At 43.1% G+C, this 20871-nt stretch overlaps 1 protein-coding gene across 7 annotated transcripts in view; it reads right to left on the reverse strand.

Moving 5' to 3' along the window:
- PALM2AKAP2 (PALM2 and AKAP2 fusion) overlaps positions 1-20871 on the reverse strand; it is a 271083-nt gene that overhangs the window by 155626 nt on the left and 94586 nt on the right. For 6 of the 7 annotated variants that reach the window (XM_048292519.1, XM_048292521.1, XM_048292524.1 and 3 more), the window contains exons 4-5: positions 2382-2496; positions 1767-1788 (exon numbers count right to left, since the gene is read on the reverse strand). In XM_048292519.1, coding sequence (XP_048148476.1) covers positions 1767-1788; positions 2382-2496 — 137 coding nt within the window. Of the gene's footprint in view, positions 1-1766; positions 1789-2381; positions 2502-20871 lie in introns of all 7 variants that reach the window. The other variant, XM_048292525.1, reaches the window with a different exon arrangement.

Raw genomic sequence — 20871 nt, forward strand, 5'->3', positions numbered from 1 at the left:
CCAGAGAGAATAGAGAAGACCAGCTCAGCTTGTACCACGTGAAGATGAAGGGCTGCACTGTGCCCACAGTGGGAGGGCTAAAAAGACAGCCTGCAGCCTCAGTCATCCGTAGAGGACTAGAAGGCAGCACTACCTAGGGGATGAGCTGGCCCATCTCAGCCCACAAGGACCAGTTGCCAAGAGGAAGAGACAAGATATATAAAGCCAGTGGTGTAGAAAATAAGAGGGACTGGTTCACTTAGTTGTAATCCCCTGCTCTCTTTGCTTGCACATGAGTTGCTCTCTTTGACATAGTTTTGAAGTTCTCTGTTACCTTTCAGAAATTACAAACTGTCCTTAATTCTGGCTCAGTCTCTGAGGAAGTGATCCACTGAAAGCAGGCAAAATCTGGAGAGCATGAGTGTTCCTTTTGAACTCAATGAAATACTACATTGCTACATAACTTCAGGGATAGAAGAATACCACTTCATAATTGTTACCTGGGGCTTCCTTTGCTTCCTTTGCTATTACAAGACACGTGAAGAGACAGACTCTATCTTCCAGGAGTAATAGAAACTCCTGAGCACTTTGGTTGCTAATTCCTGCAGGCACCATTCCTGTTTTGGAAACTTACTAATGACCATGGTGTAACTCTGCATAGGTACAAAATAGTTGCAATTATCACTTTGTGGTAACCAAGTTCAAATCCTCCAGAGGGAAGGAAGACTAAGTTCCTACCATGGAACATACTATATGGGAATTTTTTTTTCTTACAATAGCATTTAACAAAAACTTGGATTATGTTACTAGCAGAAGAGAAAATTTCTGAACTAGGTCTTTGACTTAAAAAAACCCCCTCCTTAGTAAGTAACATAAATCACCTTGAGAAGACAGCTCCAAGTCAACTCAAATACTACATAGTAACTTCCATTTTGTCCCAGTGTTTTAATATCAGGATCATCCTACATATTCCTCATCTGGATACACAATACAGCTGGGCATGGCTTTGACAGCAGCTGGAGGAGGTACTCTTAACCTCAGTATTTTGTCCTTTCAAAGACATGTACTGAGAATGAGTATCTGGTGCACACATTTATCTGCAAGGTGCCTTAGCATGACATCCTTCCAGGGTCCTAAGGGTCTTGGGGTGGCACTACAAGGGTCACCCTAGCTTCCTGGATATTATTTGTTCACTCAGACAGCTAAATTTATAGCTCAGTATTTAGACTGATGATGCTTTGTATGACACTGGGTTCACAAGCTAGAAATTACTACATCCTCATCCAACCAGGTGAGGTTTTCCTTCTGCAAGAATCACCACGTGGAGAATGTTGTTCATCAGTGAAGTAATATATTTTTAATAGTTGTTCCTCTAGATTAGGAATAGTCCTCATAAAATTTAGCTGTCTATGAACAGAGCATGAGTACATATAATGGAGAAGATTGACCACAGAGAGGTGAGGAGTCTGCAGTGCAGGGCTATCACATGGTGAAAGGGGTCAATAACACAGAAATTGTGTGATGTCTGCTTTAAGTTGTTTGTGCAGTTCTTTCCCTTTGTGAGAGCATAAGAAGAGATGGAACTCTGCCAAAACAATACTGTTTTACCACAACAGTGAGGTTAGTGCTTGCATTATAGAAATACCAAAGAAAAAGGTAATGGCTCTAGCAATAAATCAGAAACACACACTGAAGGAAAGAAACCTCGCTCTTTAAACCTTTGCAACAAAGCTATAGTAACAACTCTTGTTAAACCCAAAGCTATACAATAATATAAAAGCACTTACCACCATCCTGGTGGGAGAAACTCTGTGGAGGGAAAAAATAAGATGTTTGGTTAAACCTTTTATATCTTGAGTTTAATTTGCTTTACATCTTGATTTTTATGCTAGGCTTGCTTTTATGGTTCTTTGGAATTTTTAAATGGGTAACTGTGCTTGTTGCTCCGTGTATTTAGGTGCCATTATAGACTGGGGGAGGGGGACATGGTGTAACTAGATGAAGAGCTCTGCTTTTTGTCGCAGGCTGTAATGTTCTAAAGTGGCATTTGTGGCAAATGCTACTATCTCTGGCTGCCATGAGAACAGGGAAGTTTGAAATACCTCTCAGGATCCCGCTGACATCTTTAAGGGGGGCTGAAAGCTCACATGGTTTCCCTCCTAAGCTAGGGACATAGACTCTGAAATCCCACTTCAAAAAGAGCTCGGATGGAAGGGGAAATCCAGATAACCCAATCAAAATAGACCTGATGCCACTGTGTCTTTTCTAGTCTTGTTCATACTGGCTTAAGCTATGTGCTCTGCAACTGCCCTCAATCTTTCCTTAAGTGCATAAATTGATAACTGCTGCTTCCAAATGGTGCTAAGAGTACGCTTTAAAAAAAGTGTCTTTTTTTAAAATACCTTTTGCAAGTGGTCAAAGGATTTCTCAGTCTCCTTTAGTTTCTCCAAAATTATTTGTTCTTTGGCAGATATTTGTGATTCTTCACTTTCTAATTTCTGTATTTCTTGTTCCAGTCTGTGGAAGACATACAGACATGCACACACACACAAAAATTAAGCATAAAAATTAGCTCAGTGAGAGAGAGTTTCCTAGGTATTAACTGACATTTCAAATGTCATCAGAAACAACTTTGACTCTTATTATTCACAACTGATTTCCTAGTACATGAAGGGCATGTGAATTATCCGTAAAACAGACAGATCTATTTACAAGAAAAACAGTGATTATCTTATCCACTTCTGCAAAAGGATATGCAGATGAACCAAAAATACACTTCAGTATCCCTTCATTCCAATTCCCATAACATATCTGATTTTTACTTTCATTTTAGAAATCACAGTTCAGGATATAACTATGAATATGCAGTAGTATTTAGAGGAATGAGTGTCTTCAAATATTTCCATGCTCCAGACAATGAAACTGGAAATAGTTTTTGGAAACTGGCACTCAACCAGTTGTGTTAGGAGTTTCTCTTGAACCCATACTTTGCCCACTCCCCTTTGGGATATCTATCTGTGCTTTCTACTGTTACTGCATGACATTGGGGTCCCCAGAGGCTTTGGGTAATAAAATACATAGACAGTTCAGAAAATAAACTTACTGTGCTAGGCAGTAAACACTCAGCACTCTCATTTCTCTTGTCAAGACCTAGTGGCTGAGACCTCATGCCTTAAAATGTGTTGATTATGATTTGGGATACACTTTTATAGAGCTTAGATTCTCCATTACTTTAACTCAAACCTCCTTTTATTGACATGATTTATGCAGATGTAGGGATATTCCCTCTTTCCCCCCACTCTCCTCCTTCTATGTGTGCTACTATCTTTATTTTCTCACTTTTGGGAAAAAAAAAATTATATATACATGTATATAAAATAAGCCAAGATGAACGCATTTGGACAGGGATAGTTACCTAAAACTTCCTTTGCCTACCAATAGATCTGTGATCTGTAGCTGCTCATAACTTGTTGAACCATACTGAATGTGACATATCAGCATCACCCAGTACTTTCCTTACCCATGGCTGCTTGCTCCTGCCTTTCTGTCACCACTTTTCAAATGAAGGATCCGAACACTGATCCACACTAAAGGACATATTTTTGCTCTTTCCCAGCCCTGCTAAGCTCAGGACTCCACTAATATTAATTCAATCACAAGGCAGAGAGTAAGGAGCAGGTGATGTAGGGAGGATAGATGGAGGAATTACTTCTTTGACAGACGTGACAGGTTGAGTTTCTTGTGAAATTCTTGTGTTTAAATATAGATGAAGGGGTCTAACTTTAGGCACCCACCTGGGAAATTTTTCCTCACTTTTTAATTGTATGATGATGAAAGATTTGTGGCACTTACTGATCATGCTTCTCATTAGAGGGAGGGAAAAGTATCACAGGCTCAAGTTGCTGCAGATGGAAAAAGGCAGATTTTGCTCTCCTGAAGAATGTGAATACTTAATAGTCTCAGGTTCGTGGTGATTTGCTAAACTTCCACTTCTCTCTCAAAGATAACACCCTCATCACTAAGTTAAAATGGCTTAATTGCAATAATTTAAAAATGAACTGTTGGCAGGTACTTCAATCCACTTAATCTTTCCTCCAAAATAATATAAAACATAAAAGATGCAAAAAATTTGAAACTAAGTATTTTGTTCTGCTGCAGTGGAACAGTTTGATACAGGATGAATTTTCTCCCTCATGTTGTCATTCAGGGAGAAATTTTTCAAAATATCCTTTCCTATCTTGACTTTTTTATCTTGACTTTTTAAAATACCTAGTGAAGTGAAAAATTCATTTGTAGCTCAGGTCAGGCATTTGCCACACTCCTGCTAAATTAAAGAACTTAGAAGTCAACAGGTAGGTACCTTCTTTTCCTTCTCTCTCCTGGATTTGTAGATCCACATACATTTGTACCTTGCTGATAAAGACATTTGAAATATTCTGCTGTGCTGCCTGGTGAAAATAAATTGCAGAGCTGGGAGAGTCAGGGTTTACTGGTATATTTCACTTCTTTCCTAGTGAGTCACTGAGCAGCATTTTCAGGATGCATATTCTGTAAACGAATACATTTTGCTTGCTATATGACTTGGGAAGAGACTGAAAAATGGGAGTGTGTAGAAGTCAGCAACGACAAAATACAGGGGGAGGAAAGAAGCCCTTTTTCTTTCCAATGAACTGGGTATTAGTAAGTAGTTTATGACAATGAAAACTCTGAGTATATGAGGAAACTCCTTTGATGCAAGGTTATGAGTAAGTAAACGCCATGTAATCTGGGGTCATTGCAAGTCACCGTTTTTTTTGTACACCAGCTCAAATTGGAAGTTTGTCATTGTTTGGTCTTGCAGGGAAACTTTGCTTTCAACACACACACATGTGCACTTACACATGAACAGATAGCAACTGATTTATATTTTCTTGCTTTTTGACTGCTTGCTCTTTTGGTTTTAACCCTCTTGGTTCACTTCTTCAGTTTCTGCTTCCTTCGCTCCAGCCAACCCTCACCATTAAAATGAGCTTGGGCAGATGAGACATTATGTTACTCTATTTTGACAAGACATCTTATTGTTCTGATTTTTGTTCTCTTTTTTTTTTTTTCGGTTTGTTTGTTTGGTTTGGTTTTTTTTCCTGTATCCCTTCTTTGCTTTCGTTTAGAAGTGATACTGACAACAACTTGCTAAAGAGGAAGAGGGTGGAGACAGAGCTACCAGGATTTAGAAATATGGATGAAGCTGTTAGGAACAGAGATCTTCTGTGTGACACTGAATAAGAAGGCATAAAACTCATCCTGTGGAGGCAAATTGCCGTTTCCTCACTGAAATCAGTACAGGTAGACTGAGAGTCTCCCACGTTCTATGTAGAATGCAGAAAAATTGCAGGAAAATTACAGGTCATTCATCAGAATGTATCTGTTAGATAGCACAGCGGTCGTATATCAGACATTGGTATCCACAATTTTTACATTGTTGCTCAATTTTATATCGCCCTTGTTTGTATTCTCTAGGCCTAAGGGCTGAGGCACCTCTGCTGAGGTAACAGAAATACTCAAGGTCAGAGTGTCCATGTGACCTGTTGTATATATTCTTGAGTAAACCACCTGGGTACCACAGACCTTGCTGGAAAATTTGGACCTAGAGTCCTCACCACTTCTTTGTGCTGTCTTTTTTCATATGGTCCAGCAATACAAAAATTTAAACCATGCAAACTGAAGGTTGCTTTGCATGGTTTATTTTTTTAGTGAGTTTCATATAATCAGAATTGCTCAGTGGTAAGGAGAACTGCCTGGTTTTTTGAACAACATGAAAAAGAGTCATGTAAATTTGGTCTAAAAAAGAAATGCACTAGTATCACATCTGTTTTGAGCAACATGCTTTATAATGGCTTAAACAGTAATAAATCCATTCAGAGTGCACACGTACACGTAGAAATATATACAAAGTCCTTACACTCTTCCTGTGTAAATCTGTTAAATGTCAAATAATGTCCTTTTCTTCTAGCCCGGTTTAAAAAGGATATGCTTTAATTGTCATTTGGCACCTGGCAAGGAAACTCTTGTTCCTCAGCAGGCTTCTGAGCAGATTTTGGGCTGGCCTTTGAAAGATGGCCACAACAATAAAGCCAGTTACATAAACAACTACAATGTCTGAAGTGTTGTACGGAAGAAAATTAAGAAAGAAAATGCAGATTCAGATGAGGCAGAAGTGGTATAAAATAGACTGCTAGTATTTCTGCTTCATTGGCCTGGGCAGTTACCTGATGACTGAGATTTGCTAAACTGTTTATATAAGAAGAAAATTGGGTCAGAGAGTCTGGGGTTGCTGTGGCATGGGCAAGGGTTTAGCTTCAGTGATTGTACTAGAGTCCTATTTTCCCAAATACCACAGAAACAAATGGGAAATTTTGTCACTCAGAAAGGCAAGCCTGCTTTGTTTCTTGTCTGTCCTGCACCTCTCTCTAATGGATAGCTGCCATAAGCATCTGAGAGTGTAAGAGGATTTCTGGCGGGGCTGAGAAGAGCTGTCTGTGTAAGCTAGGAAGATGAGTGACTCTCTTCCTCATGTTAACAATGTTGCCCTACTGTGAAGAGGAAGGAATCACAAACAGCTGAAGGGATGCTGTTTGTGGTTCCTTGCTGTCTTTTGGACAGCATTTTGCAGTCATTTGGGGGACCCTGATTCCTTGGTTAGTAAGACTACAGGCTTCTAGGATAATAAAGGCTGGAAACGACTTTGGGAGGTCTCTGGCCCAACCTCCTACTCAAAGTAGGGTCAGCTATGATTAGGCCAGGATGCTCACGGCTTCTTCCAGTTGGGTCTTGAAACTCCTGAATGATGGGGGGAAAAATATATTTCAAGGCTACTTACGGACCTTCTCTTTTAGAGTCTGTAGCTATCATGCCCTGAAAAATTCAGACCAGAACCTTACAGTACTGCAGGGGAAGGAGATGTACCAGACTGATAAAGAAATTCTGGCCTGTGCGTTTGGTGGGATTTTGACCTTAGTGGGCACTACATGAGTGTGGGCAAGGCAGCCAGTGCAGCTTCTGAGAAGACCAGAGGCAGAAACAGCACAAGAACTCCCCTGCAGAGATGAAGGGATATGGACCACAGGCGCAGTCAGGTAGGAGAGAATTCTGTAATTTAGATGACAAAAAGGGAGTTAAGCAGGGAGATCTCAGAGGTGAAGAGGCAGCAGGCAAGGCTTGGAACTGTGGTATGTACACATGTGCATTTACATTTAGCACTCAGCACCCAGCAAACATTGTGCTTGGATACAGGGTTCTGTTTTGTGCTCCAGTCTGACGGTGTTGAATGCACTTTCTCTAGGTGAAGGATTTCTTCTGTTTCTTCTGTTTCCCATGCTAAGATGTTGAAACCCACAAACCTGGCCTGTCATTTTCCTCTTTGCTGAAAAGCAGAGGCTGTTCTGCCCTAGGTGCCTTTCCTCGAGCCCAGGAGAGACCCTGAGCATGGTCCTGCAGGGCATTCACAGAGTGAATGAAGAAGCTGATGCAGAGTCACACTGGTTTGCAATAGGAACACACAAATCCTAAGTCAGCAGAACTGCGCCTCAAGAAAACAGCCTTCTCTCTCCAGCTAATTAACTCTAGCAGACACATGACTTCTAGAGATATCTACATTTGGCTTAGCAATGTTTTGTTTTTCAGGGTAGGAAGGTAATAGCATTATAAACAAGGAGAGTAGCTGCAGGTTTACGGACCAGTTTCTTTAGCCTGTGCTAACTATGCATTCTGGGTTGTACCTGAGAAGTACTCATGCAATTTTTGCAGTGAAAACAGAAATGTAATAAAAATTATGTCCGCAGCATACACACTGGCATGTCAGTGGAAAAAAGAACACTCATCAGCACTAATAAGGAAAGTATACAAGTATTCAGAACTTAAGAGAAAAACAGGAAAGACCTAATCAGAGTAAACACTTGAAGGGAAAAGGTGACGGATGAATACGTAGAGTGGGGGATGGTTCAACTTTAACTGATTATTTTGCTATGGCTTGACTGACACCATGAATCAAATTGATATAAAAGCCACAAATAAGACAGTAATTAGTATCAGGTCTCTCAGAGCTGAATACCCTGAGGTGTTACAGCTGGTATTAAAACGGCAGAGTCACAAGCAGACCACTGCAACAACCCCTTGCTATTTACTGAACAGAGAATTAAACACCAAGTTTAGGGGTAACTGGGCTTGCCCGAGGGCTGACACTGATTCTATACAAAACCTGTGCCTGTCTCAAGGATTTTACCCTTTTTAAAGGTAGCTTTTGACCACACAACAAAACCAGAAGCTGAAACTTTACATGTAGGGTTCACCCTTCTGGAAGTACAGTGCCAAAAGTGCACTGGCAAAAATGCTCTGCTCCATGGGCCTCTCATTCCCATTTCTTTTCGGGGCAGCAGGATACCTGTTAGCTGACCCAGGTTCAGAAAAAACTTGGAAAATGAACTTGCAAGGCCAAAGGGTCCCCCTGAAAGACATGTAAGTCTCTTAAACAAGCATAACTGGATCCCAGTCCAGCACCTCAGCCCTTGACAAACTTTCTATTACCTGTATCAACTGCCAAGCACCAGCAACCTGTCTGTAAGCCAGCATGCCTATGAAACTGGACCTGAAATCTACATGCCACAGCTGAGAACAGTACACTTTGTCTGCTGTATGGGAGGGGGAAATCACTCAATAATCTTTGGTTTAGTTTTCACATTGGCTTAGTTCTCTTAGCAAACACCAGCAGTTATGCTGAAGCCAGTGGGACCATTTGTGGCTGTCACTCTGTATTGACACACAGACCGTTCTAATGGCAAAAAACCTGCTTAGTTTCAGGTCTGTTGCAGGCTGAAATGGGGTTCCAGAGCTGAGTAATTCAATCCCTCTTAGTTTAGTCTTTTTGCAGTCCTCATCCTTTTTTGAACAGCTCACTTTCAAAGAAATAAGCTGGCAGGGCACATCTTATGATTTCCAACAGGCTGTAAGAGTGCAGTTGAAATTCAAGAGCAGCAAACTTAATGAACATCTTTGAAAAGGCAAAACCTCTGTGACTTGAAAAACTGGGAATCCATTATCACCAACCAGTGTTTGGATATGAGATCCAGGCATGACGCTGAATGAGTTGCTCAGGTAATCCATGTGAATCTTGCTGAACACATGAGAAGGGAAACAATTCCCTCCACCTGGAAAAAGTTGCATCCTAGTACCAGCTGAGGAACTTGGGAAGAGAAGTAAAACTTCACAATTCATTTTGCTGTCTGAAGTAAATATGTATACTTTGTATACATATATTTATGTATACATAAATATGTAGACAGAGAGAGAGAGCAGTATAATGATCTTCTGCATCTGCCTGGTGTAGGACGAGGTTAATCCACGGTATCTTAGACAAACCAAGGCAATCAAGTCAAGCACTGGCCACAGGACTTCTTGAGCTAAGCAAGATGAGCTGGAAAACACAACAATCATTACCTTGATTTGACTACTACAATGTTGCCTGCTCTGGATGTAGAAGACTTAGTGTCAGTGGAATGGAAATTCTTTGACCTGGAATTGAATAAGTAATACAATTGAGTCCCTTTCCTTGCCTAATCAACACTGTTTGCATATTAACTTTTGTCTGTGGTTTGCCTAATGCAGCATTAAATCTCCCAAATATGGGGACCTTCAGCTCTCTGATGTGACTCTTCCTCTAACTGAAACCACTTTTTCATAAGCTGCTTTTTCTCTCCTTAAGATGTTATCTCAGCATAGTACGATTTCCTCATACCACCTTAACACAAAACTTTTTGCCCTCATGGCACTTACAGCCCATGCTTGTTTCTGGACAGTGTAAACCTTTCTTAAGCCTAGTTCTTCCAGTCTTCTTCAAATGGGAGATGTCTCCAGGCCAAGTGAGATTTCGACCTTAAAATCTTCCCACTGACTCAGGAGATGGCAGATCACTGACTGGAAATCAGTGAATCACTATGCCTCGGATGCTTGCCCTTAGAGCAGAGGAGTACATACCTTGACCCTCCTTTGAGAATGGAGGGGAAAAAAAGCCCTGTTCTGGACCCAGTGCAGTGGCCAATGATCAAAGGGGTGAAAGAGCAAAGTGTCTACTTATTTTCTCATGTGCTTATAACAGAGTGTTTGGATTGGAAAGCTCCTGTTTGTGCTCCTCACCAGGCTCCAGACAGGACCTGGCAGATCTGACCAAGTCCCTGATCAGTCAAGCAAACACCTCGATGCTACCTGCCCTGGTAGCATCTGGCTTCTGAATCATCCAGCCTCTGGAGCATTCGTGTTTAAAAGAAACAAGAACAAATGCTCTGGTTTCTTGGCCCAGCCAGGTAAGATGAAAATGGCTATTTAGGCTCTTCCTGATGAAGCTGGGTTTTCTCCCTCCTCTTCACCACTGCTATAATTCTCTTCTTCCCTCCCAGATCTGGGCCTCCTGCCTCTGGAGATTCATGGGCCAGTGTCCAAAACATGAGAGCAAATGAAGTATGAGCCACAACTGACATAAAATGCTTGGCCTGCACAGAACCAGACATGCAGATCTTAATGTCTGGACAGACAGGTAATCACATCATAAAACACACAGGACTTACACTGCACGTACAGAGGTGCATCATCTGTGGCTCATTGTTTGGTGTTCACTGGGATGGCAGGAGAAATGCAAGGAAGATAAAATGACTGTTTGAAAGAGGATACGTGCTCTATTTCGCAATTGAAAGGCGAAGGAGCAACAACGCAGGAAAGACACTGAATCCTGCAGAAACCTGCTTGCTTTCCCATGGCTTTAACTAAAATTGGCAGGACAAGCACCAGGACAGATGTCCTGGGATGTCTGAGGACACACAAGAGTATGAGGGAAAAACATACCGGTGTGGCTTTTGGTCACAAAATCCTCTCCCCCATCACGATGTGCTTTGCTCCTACCTTGAAGCATCCTTCAGGGGACTGGTCAGGCACTCTGAGCACAGGCAATAGGCTCCAGAAAGGCCATGATTGTGGTGGGACCTTGAGTCAGAGGACACGTGTTGCAAGATGTAGTCCAGGTTGAGGAGGGTTGCACGTGCAATTTTCCCCAGCACGAAGTCCTGTACACAGTAGCATGCACCCAGAGACCCAAAAAGCAACACAGGTGCAGCTAGCCCTGTGAAAAACAGCTTGTTGGCTCATCTCAGCTATGCACATGAAATTTGTTTAGGTTTAGCAACAGATGCCAGCAGTTCAGCTGTACAGTGGATTGCGTTATTTATATCTTCGGAGAGATCCAAGAAATAGGGGGAGAGCAATTGGGGGATGACGGCTGAGTGCTCATTCTTCCATTGTGCAGCAGTGCTGGCTGCTGCAGTTACCCAAGGTTAGCGCAGATGTATTACCAAAATGGATGCGTGACCTAATGCAGTACCCGCTCTGCAAGCTGCTGAGGAAGGAGGATGTTTTTCTGCAATTCCTGTACATACCGATATACTGGAGGTGTACATTCAGTTACCTAGAAGCACTTACAGGGAAGGTAGGAAGCCTGGAAAATCTCCACCGAAGTTACACAAAAAACCAAACGTAAAAGTATTTTCTCTGAAGAGATTCCCACATACAAACTAGGAATACACCTTTTGTCTCTGACTTACAGTGTCAGATGAGAAATGAGCTAAGGCTCATGGCGTGCTCAGGACAGAACATGAGCAAGGCAAAGATGCCCTGCAGAAAAAGAACTGGAGGTGCTGGTCAACAGCCATCTGAACACAAGCCAAGATTGCTAATGGCATCCTGGCTTCTATCAAGAATAGCATGGCCAGTAGGCCCAGGGCAATGACTGTTGCCCTGTCCTTGGCACTGGTGAGACCACTCCTCAAGTCCTGTGCTGCGTTTTGAGCCCCTCACTCCAAGAAAGACATCAAGTTGCTGGAGCATGTCCAGAGAAGAGCAAAAAAGCTGGGGAAAAGTCCAGAAGGAGGCTCAGGGGAGATCTCACTGCTCTGTACAGCTACCTGAAAGGATGTTACAGGGGAGGTCAGTCTCTTCTCCCAGGTAACAAGTGACAAGGCAAGAGGAAATGTCCTCAAGCTGTGCCAGAGGATGTTTGGATTGGATATTAGGGAAAAATTCTTCACTGAAAGGGTTGCCAAGCACTGTAGCAGGCTGACCACAGAAGTGGTGCAAGCACCGTACCTGGAAGAGTTCAAAAGACATATAGATGTGGTGCCTAGGGACATTCTTTTGAAGGGGCTACAGCAGAAATGCCATAAAATTCTGCAAACTCAGAGTGCAGGCAGTGCTGCATTGAAAAGCAGAACACATGGGAGGCTGGGTTTAAAAGTAACATCATTAGCTAGGGCTGCAGAGGGCATGTTGTCTTCTGCCTGGACCTCAGGTCTCTGCAGCTTTTTCCTCAACTATCTATTTTTTCTCCCTGTGAGAGCTGGGGAGGTGCTCTCTGTGCTCCCATCTGCTCTTCCCGGGGAGCTGATGAGGGTCATGCAGAGCAATTCTTGCAGAGAGTTGTTCTTCTCAGCCACCCATGGGCTGCTGCAGTGAAGGGCAGGGGCAAAGGGGACAGTACAAGAGTTGCGCCTGGTAGAACTCAAGAGCACACCTAGACTGAAAGACAAACTTTTTCCTGGTACAGGCTCTTTCTCTTTCTGCCTCCCCTTCCCTTTCTCTCCCTTCCCTCCTTCTTTTCTTCCTTAAATTTCTACACAGGCTATTTCCACTCAGACTTCTGCTGAGTCTCTTTTTTTCTGTTTAGACAGAGCACTGGCTGCATCCAGAGTCAGTGGCTGGGAACCAGGACTTCACTCCTAGCAGAGCTCCCATTTGGGCTATTTGCAACCCCTCCCTGCCCCTGCCATGTTTAACTTTTAGCAGTATAGAAGCACATGCAAGTGGCTCTGTCATATGGCAATGAAAAGATGTTGCAGTTATTAACTAGAAAAGCAGTGTTGACAAAAACAGCAATCATGGGCCGCAGCTACCTAATTTTATCCTTGCTGTAGCCTCCAGCAAATCATTTTGCCTCTGTTCCCCCATCTTGATCCAATGCATTTTGCCAATCCTATAGAGCCCAAACGCACATCAGTCCATGCTTATCCCTAGTAGATGTTTTAGCTGGTGTTATTAATTATACTCACTGCACATGCAAGATTTACATGATTTTGTTTTGAATTGACTCATATTTGCTGCTAAGAATTGCATGGACTTTGTAATAGACCTCTGGTGCAAACAAGGGATTATCTACTTGCTTCCTGTTGTGGTGGCTTAAAATAGGCTGTTTCAAGGAACATGCTGCTTGCAAGCCAACTTGTTGGTGCAAAAAGCATTGCCCAGCATCCAGCATTCTGAGATACACCATGTGATTGACTGAATTTAGTCTGAGAATAGTACTAAAAATGAAAATGAACCTCAGAAAATTCAGACTGAAAATGTGAAAACCCAGTCAAAGTTTTATAATGGGGAGATTATTCTGCTGTTCTCTGGCTATTAAAGCACAACTATCATAAAAAGCTGCAACTTACAGGGATCCCATCTGCCTCCTTTCAACATTTTTGAACAAAGCTTTCCTTGCCTTTTGTGTTGTGCTTTAGTCACGACTGCCTGAACCTGTAAATGCCCTCAGTAGTCCTTGACAAAGGAACTAGATAGTGCAGCTGACAGTCAGTATGCGCCAGCCACTGAACTTCATTAGGTCCCTTTAAAAATTCCCCACATTACATGACCCTCACAAATCCATTCCCCTGCACTGCTTGCCAACAGGGACAGAAAAAGAGCTGCAGGGCAGGAAGGGGAACACCCAGTAGGAGCTGTAGCTTGTTTTGTTTGTTTCTTGATACAAACAGTTTCTTGGATCTGAGCTTTGCAAATCTGTTCTCTGCTGTCATTCACTTACAGGAACTCACAGTTCATTATTCCAGGGTGAAGGCTGATGCGAGGCAAGGAACATGCCCCATGGGAATGCACGGATTTTGTACTGGGAACAATGAGAGATGCACCAAGCTGTTGCTACCCTGAGCATGATGACTGCAGTGTCCTGATCCTGCTTCATCCATCTGATCCACCTTAGTGCTTTTACGTTGTGCTTGTTTATTTATTTGTGCTGGGCAGCAAACACCCCGATGGCACAGAAAGCCACTGCAACAGTGACTTCACTGGGGAGAGGTTTTGCCCTGGTGGGGTAGCTCCAAGGTTTCCAAAGTGCTCCTGCTGAGGCAAATCAAGCCAATCAGGAAGTCCCCAGAAACCTGGGCTGTGTTCGGTTTGTTGTTTCCACCCTTAGACATTTCCTGCTATTGTTCTTGTCGTTTTCTTTGAGTGTTCGCTGGGCTGGTGGGTGGTGCTGCTACTACCGGCAGGGGAGGCCTCCGGTCCTCTTGGGCACATGGAGAGCTCTGTGCCATTCCTTTCACAGACTCTCAGCACTAGTTTCTGGCATACAAGTGCAGGGAAGGTGGACCTGGGGTGGTAACTGCATCTCAATGAGCAAAGTGCAGTTCCTCTTCCTGTTGGCTGTGCTCAGCTGGACAAGAATGAAATCATACCATAAAATGATGAATGAATTCCAGCTCAAGACATTGCTTACCACCCCTGGAGAAGGAGAAGGTGGGTAAGTAGGTGGAAGAAGCAAGTCCACAGCATCCTGGGATCTATATAGAGACCTGTGGAAATACTGACTATATGCTAGACATTGATGGCTCTAGTTTTATCTCTGCCACCCAGAGCCTGGCTTTCACTTTCCAAGGGTACAGGATTTCACCTACAAACATCTAACCCCACCATGCCCCTATCAAGAACCAGAGGAGCTATTAACTATCCAGGCTTTCCAGACACAATGCCTGTGTCTCATTTTTTAATTCTCTGAATATCATGATTAATCTTTTATTTCATCAGACACCTCTCACAGGCATCTACCTGCAGTGTGAAGGACAAAAGACCTGGATGCTGCACTCCCTTGGGTGCTGTTCCAGTCTCAACTAGAAATCACAGCAAACCAGTTCCTAGATTGCCCCAGCTGCTCAGGTAATCATGAGCACATCTTTGGATTTCATATACAGTGTTAGACAACTTTCTGTGCTGTGGAGAAACTGTAAGATTGAATTTGTCCTTGGACAGCATCTATAATTCTGCAGAGAGATCCCTGGAACTGTGATGTTATTGCTGAGCTGTAGTGGTGAACGCTACACAGCAGTGTGAATGAAGAAATGAGTGGGAAAAATTGCTTTGATATTACCTGAGGCTCCCTTTTGCAGCCCTTTGTTCCACATTACCTAACATCAGCCAGACCAGAGTCATTGCTATCTGAACCTTCACAGAGCTGGAGTGAAAATAAAAACAAAGGAGAGCGTGTTTAATAAGGTGACAATGCCTTTCTAGTCCCTCTTACTGGCTCATGAAAACTTGGAATGAAGTACAGTTTTAACTGTGGAATGCTGAAAAGTTTGCCTTGACGTTGTGCTGCATGTTTGTGGTAGGAGTCAGCTGATGACTTCCTGCCTGCGTGGGTCTCAGAGGGGTGAAATTCTTGACCCCAGACTTCCCAAGAGCTGCAGAGCTTCAGAATCAGGATAAAGCAGATATCTGGGCCAATTTGGTTCAGTGGAACAAAAGCCAGCCAGTAGAGTGTCTGTGGAACAGGATGGGTTATAAAAGAGTTACAAATCTTTCTCTTTAAGAAAACTTCTAAAGCCATGCCAGGGTCTGTGTTTTGATGGTTGACCTCAAGCTGACCATTCATCATAGCAGAGAGGTGGCACAGGACTGCCTTTCTAAGGGTAAATGTCCAAGAGGAGAACCTCAAAGCACCTAGCAGTGTGGTAACCCTCTACTTTCTAATAAATTACTTTGCAGTTGGTTCACTGCCCTTCCTGCAGCAAGCTGAAGAAAGCCAAGTGTAGCCTGATGGGCTCCTGGCTGCGATCCCAGGGCTAGCTGGTTATGAGAAACTAGTTCACCTTCTGTGGTTTCAGTGCATCCCATGACTATGACAAACCTCCCTCACATGGGTCGCCTTGACTGTGAAAACCATCTTTATGCCTGGAATGGTGGTATTAAGGGATGGGATAGCAAGGGGAGGTGGTCCATGTCACATCTCTGGAAAAATCTGCTATGTAACTTGAGAAAAGAGGCTGAAGTTTTGCAGGGATTTCCTGAAGTCTAAACGGCTGATTTTGTCTGGTTTTGAGTCTTGCAGTATTCCTAATGCTCAAGGATCCTGGACTGGAGAAAACCTCAGCTGAGTTATGGCAAAACCATGAACATTGTTAGTGTTACCTGTACAATTGACTCCCTTGTCTCCTTTCTGTGCCTACTACATTTTTTATGTTGGTATTTGAACAAGGTGCTCAAATAAAGTAAGTTCTTGTAAGAATGGGTAGTAATAAATGTGAGACCATTGCAAAAATCTCCTCAGGTTTACAGCACTGACAGATCATTTTAATTCAGTTTGTCTAAAACATGAGAACAAAGGCCAAAACTTTACAGATATCCGTAGTAGTGGAGAGGCTGGGACCCATTTTCCTGTTTACTTCATGCAGGCAAGTGTGCACAACCTCAGGACATGAGAATTTAAGAAATTACTGGCCAGTTGCAGGTTGCAGAAGATGTCTGTAGGCGCCATCTGAGATGTACAAAAAAACCTTAGAAGTGGTAAAGGTGCTCCTGAAAACGGGATGCAGGTACTTTTGAAAGCTTGTCTCCTGCGATATCCATGCCAATTGGTGTATAGTTACAAAGACTCTTCCAGCTTTGTTGTTTGAAGGTACTTCATCTCTGAATGTTTATAGTTGAAGTGATCAGGCAATAGATGAAAGAGCAGTACTCAAAGCCTTGAATTTAAACAAGAGGGATAGACAGGCATCAAACTGTAGGTGTGTATGTAGTTCCAGTGGTCTGAATAGATGAGTACTTGGATGTAAGCACATGTTGAAGTGTATCTCTAACTCAAGCCTTAAAGGGTAATCACATTAATGTGACAGCTCAAAATTAGGAAAATTGTCCCAGTGCTTTGGAATGGACAGACCGAAAATAAAATTAAACTAACAAGGCTGTATTTGAAATACGGCATAGTAACTCGGAGCAACAACAACATTCTGGGTTCTGGAATGCCACTGACTGCATTACAATTACCAATAGACAAGGGCAGCAGGAAGTTCAGGCTATCAAGATGACTGGCCAAAGGGCTGGCTGGTTAGTCACTAAATGCCAGATGGACACCACCGTCTGAATGATTTCTCCCTTATTTGTAATTGGCCTCAGTTGTGGCTGAGCTCCCTGGCTCTGCATGCAGTTCTCAGGTCTGCTGTTGGCAGCCCCCTTGGTATACACCCTAGAGGCAGCGTACAAGCTCCTGTCAGCATGACAGTCCCTGAAGGAGCTGTGGGTTTTCTGGTCATGCCCTCCTCTACCAAATTTTGCTTCATTCATGGTGTGAAACGTCCATGGCACCATTTAATTCCACCCTCCTTTACTTTTTTCTTTTTTTTTTTCTCTCCTCGTTTTCATGCCAGCTGTTGTGATCAGTCACAGAGAGACATTTTCTGATATTGGTGTGGAACTGCTGATATTTTCCACCTTATGCTCTTTTACTGGTAAGTAGGACCATTGTAAAGATGCCATTTTGTGCCCAAAACAGACGCCTTTAAGCATCTCTGGCTTCTCTCCCATGATCCAAATCCACACTGAGTGTTTTTGTGGCCTTCTGGCTACAGAACTGTTCTGGTCTCTGCTCATCGCCCCACTGTGTGCCTCCTGCTACGTGTTTGGGACTTGTAGAATCAAGACCAACAGATCCTCCTATAGAAAGTCCTCCTGCATTTATTTGCTTCTGCCTTCTTCAGTGACATGTCATCTTTGGGAAATACCAAAGTCTTGAGGCCAAGAAGTCCTCAAAAAACTCAACTGCTGGGAAACAAGTGAATGACTTTATGCTGAGTTCCAAAAATTCTGCATGGATTGTGTAGAAGACACAAACCCCAATTTAGAAGGTGAAACAGGAGCTGCCTGATTCAGGCTACTTTTGGATAGCTTGACATTTGAACCCAAAAGTGACAGGAGCATGTCCTTGCCCTCATAGAGGTGGTTGTCCCAAAGAGCTCAGTGGTGTTGCAGAGGATGGCTCCTGCCTGGCCCTGCAGCACAAGCACAGCTCTCATCATCATTCTGTCTATGACTGTCTCAGGAGGGTGTCATTGAGACAGAAAGTAGAAACTGTTTTTGAAGGTACCAGGCAGACTGCCTCGCCACTGTTTTCTTGGTGTTACAGTCTGCTGGGAAAGAAAGTAGAGGTGTGCTACTGCTTTTGAACAGGTCAGTACAATTGCAAATGTCAAAATGTCCAGTGTTAAGTAGAAAAAAGATGCAGGACAAAGGAGGAGAATGTTTTTTGCCAACAGCACTCCAGCAAAAGGTGGGAAGAGCTATGTTCAGTTTATCATGTCCATGCGCATGATGTAGATAACCGTGGATAGATAATTTTCACCCAAAAAATAAGTCTAGCTGTTGGATCTTGTCCAGCCAACCTCTCAGCCAAGAACAAGCAGATGAATATGGTCACTAAATATCCCAGTGAAAGTGGCTGAAGTTGTGCTTTACTCCACATTTGCAGAGGGCTGCTGGTGGGCTGTAGTTCATTATCATGGCTCATCTAAAGCATGGTAAGGTGATGCACTCTGGTAATCTGACTGTGAGTTTGAGCCCTTCTTTTCCTTCTGTTTCCAACTCCTACCCCTGAAATCTGTACTGTAGTAAACACCTTCTTGACAGCAGTGCTCTCAAAAACTGTGGCCAGGGAGACTGAGAGAATACTGCAGACAAATGCAACATTCTCTTACAGGTTGCTGAATATCCAGTGCCTTTTCTCTTTTCTCATTTCCCCTTAGATCTCCCTCATGCTCTTCCCACAAAAAGATTGTGTGGAGTCACACACTCCAGTGTAGGAAATACTTGTTAGCAGAGTTTTTTCCCCTAGTATGTATAATAGAACAAACCTTCAGACAGACAAGCTAAATATACATCCATGGACCCAGGGAGCACTGCAGAAAGGCACCAAATGCTAAACTTAACTCTTGTGCTCCTGCACCACCTTGTACTATTATTGTATAGTATTATTATGAAGGTCACATACTAGCTTTCTTTTCTGCTTCCCATTCCTGCTGCATACTGTGTGGCTTGCTTTGATAATTGGAAATTGCTCCACAAACTGACTGCCATGGCCCAGGGGACAGAAAAAAGTCTACCACAGCAGCAAAGAATCAAGAAGAAGCATCCAGGTCCAGATAGCAAAAGAAAAAAAGGGAAAATAATAATTAAAAAGTCCCTAACACTGCATGAATAAACAGAATGTTCAAGGCGGGGACTGCGGGAGGAAAAGCTTCTCTGCAGTGTATGAGGCCATCTAGCGAGCTCAGGCATTGTCACAGCTCAACTTTTTCCATGGTATTTTGTCCTGCTTGTCCCCCACAGGACACTTCACAAGCCAGCTACCAGCCAGGTATGCACACAGATACTTCAACAGTATCCTTCACTGCAAGGTGAATGGAGAAAAACCTTTGTGGGAGAGGAGAGAGTGACAACAGAAAGGGAATGACTGATGCCAGGGAGCGTGGCATGCTGGGTTTTTATGGGAAGTCAGAAATCCAGCTATACTGGCAGTGGAAGGGCAATGTGGTGTGCAAGTTTTCACCGAATCCCGTCCTCAGCTGTACAGCTGGGGATGATAAGGGGAGCTGCTCAGCCAGCAGGCACCGCAGCAACTGCGTTGGTGAGAAAACCTTGTCAGGAACCGTGAGATATAGGCTGCTTAGTATTATGTGGTGTCTTCCCTGACAAAAAACTGCTGAGAGGCAAGGAAATGTGTACGTGATGTGCTAAAATAATTTCAAGTTCTCAGAGAACTGACGCTCCTATTTTATGTGATACTGGACTGGCAGTCTGGGAAGGGAAACGGCTGCAATGCAAAGCATGATACCTACCAAGTCCTATCACGGTGCTTTGCCTCCGAGCAGACCAGAGTGGCTGCCTGGGGATGAACACATGACCAGCTGCACTGCCCATCCACTCCTCTGCATCTCAGAGGCTGCCAGGTTATGAGAGCAACAACAAATACCTGGGATTTTTGATAGTTTTTTGTGGCTGTTCAGAGAGCCCTTGAACATACCTGAACCTACGTCTGACTCCAAAACCCATACCAGTGTCACACTATCCTGGTACAAACTGTGCTTGTTCAACCTGGGGTACAATGCTGGAGAATGTGAGTACAGGATGGTATTTTGACATTCCAGGTGCCAGCATGTGATTCTTGCCTGTGCAGTGAGGTGTTCCACTTTTAGCCTACGCATAAGAGTTTATAGCAAATTTGTCCTGTTGCATTAGCAGTACCTCAGAAAACTGGAAGGAAAAGGTTGGAAGACCCTCACCTAGTAAACACTGGTTTAATCTCATCAAATTCTGGGAGCCAGGTGAGCAGATGATCCACCAGTTTTTCTGTCTTCAGCTGACTGAATGCATTCACTTTCTCATCTCTTGAAAAATTGTTTGACCTGCCTGGACCTTCCTCAAGGGAGAACTCTTCATGTTCACCAGCCTGTCTCTGGAACAGCTATAAATCTGGAGCTTGGTAATTCTAATAATGATAAACTGTTCCACATTCTCCTGTATTGTCACTGAAGCCTTGATCTGCAAGTTTTAGGACACCAAATTAATTCGAAGTGCGAAATTATTAGTCCCAGTGAAAATAAGTGTGCACATCTGGAAACATTTGCTATTTCATTAAGTGTGTATGTGTCCACGTAGGCTGTAGACAGGAGAAACAAAATATAATTAACTTTGTAGCTGCGCAGCCCAGTAAATACAGTAGCACTATTGCTAGTAACAGATTCCAAGCTTTGTAATAGCTTTGCAAGGACTTTAGGACTT

Source organism: Corvus hawaiiensis, chromosome Z, assembly GCF_020740725.1.
Source record: "Corvus hawaiiensis isolate bCorHaw1 chromosome Z, bCorHaw1.pri.cur, whole genome shotgun sequence".
Classification (NCBI taxonomy): domain Eukaryota; kingdom Metazoa; phylum Chordata; class Aves; order Passeriformes; family Corvidae; genus Corvus; species Corvus hawaiiensis.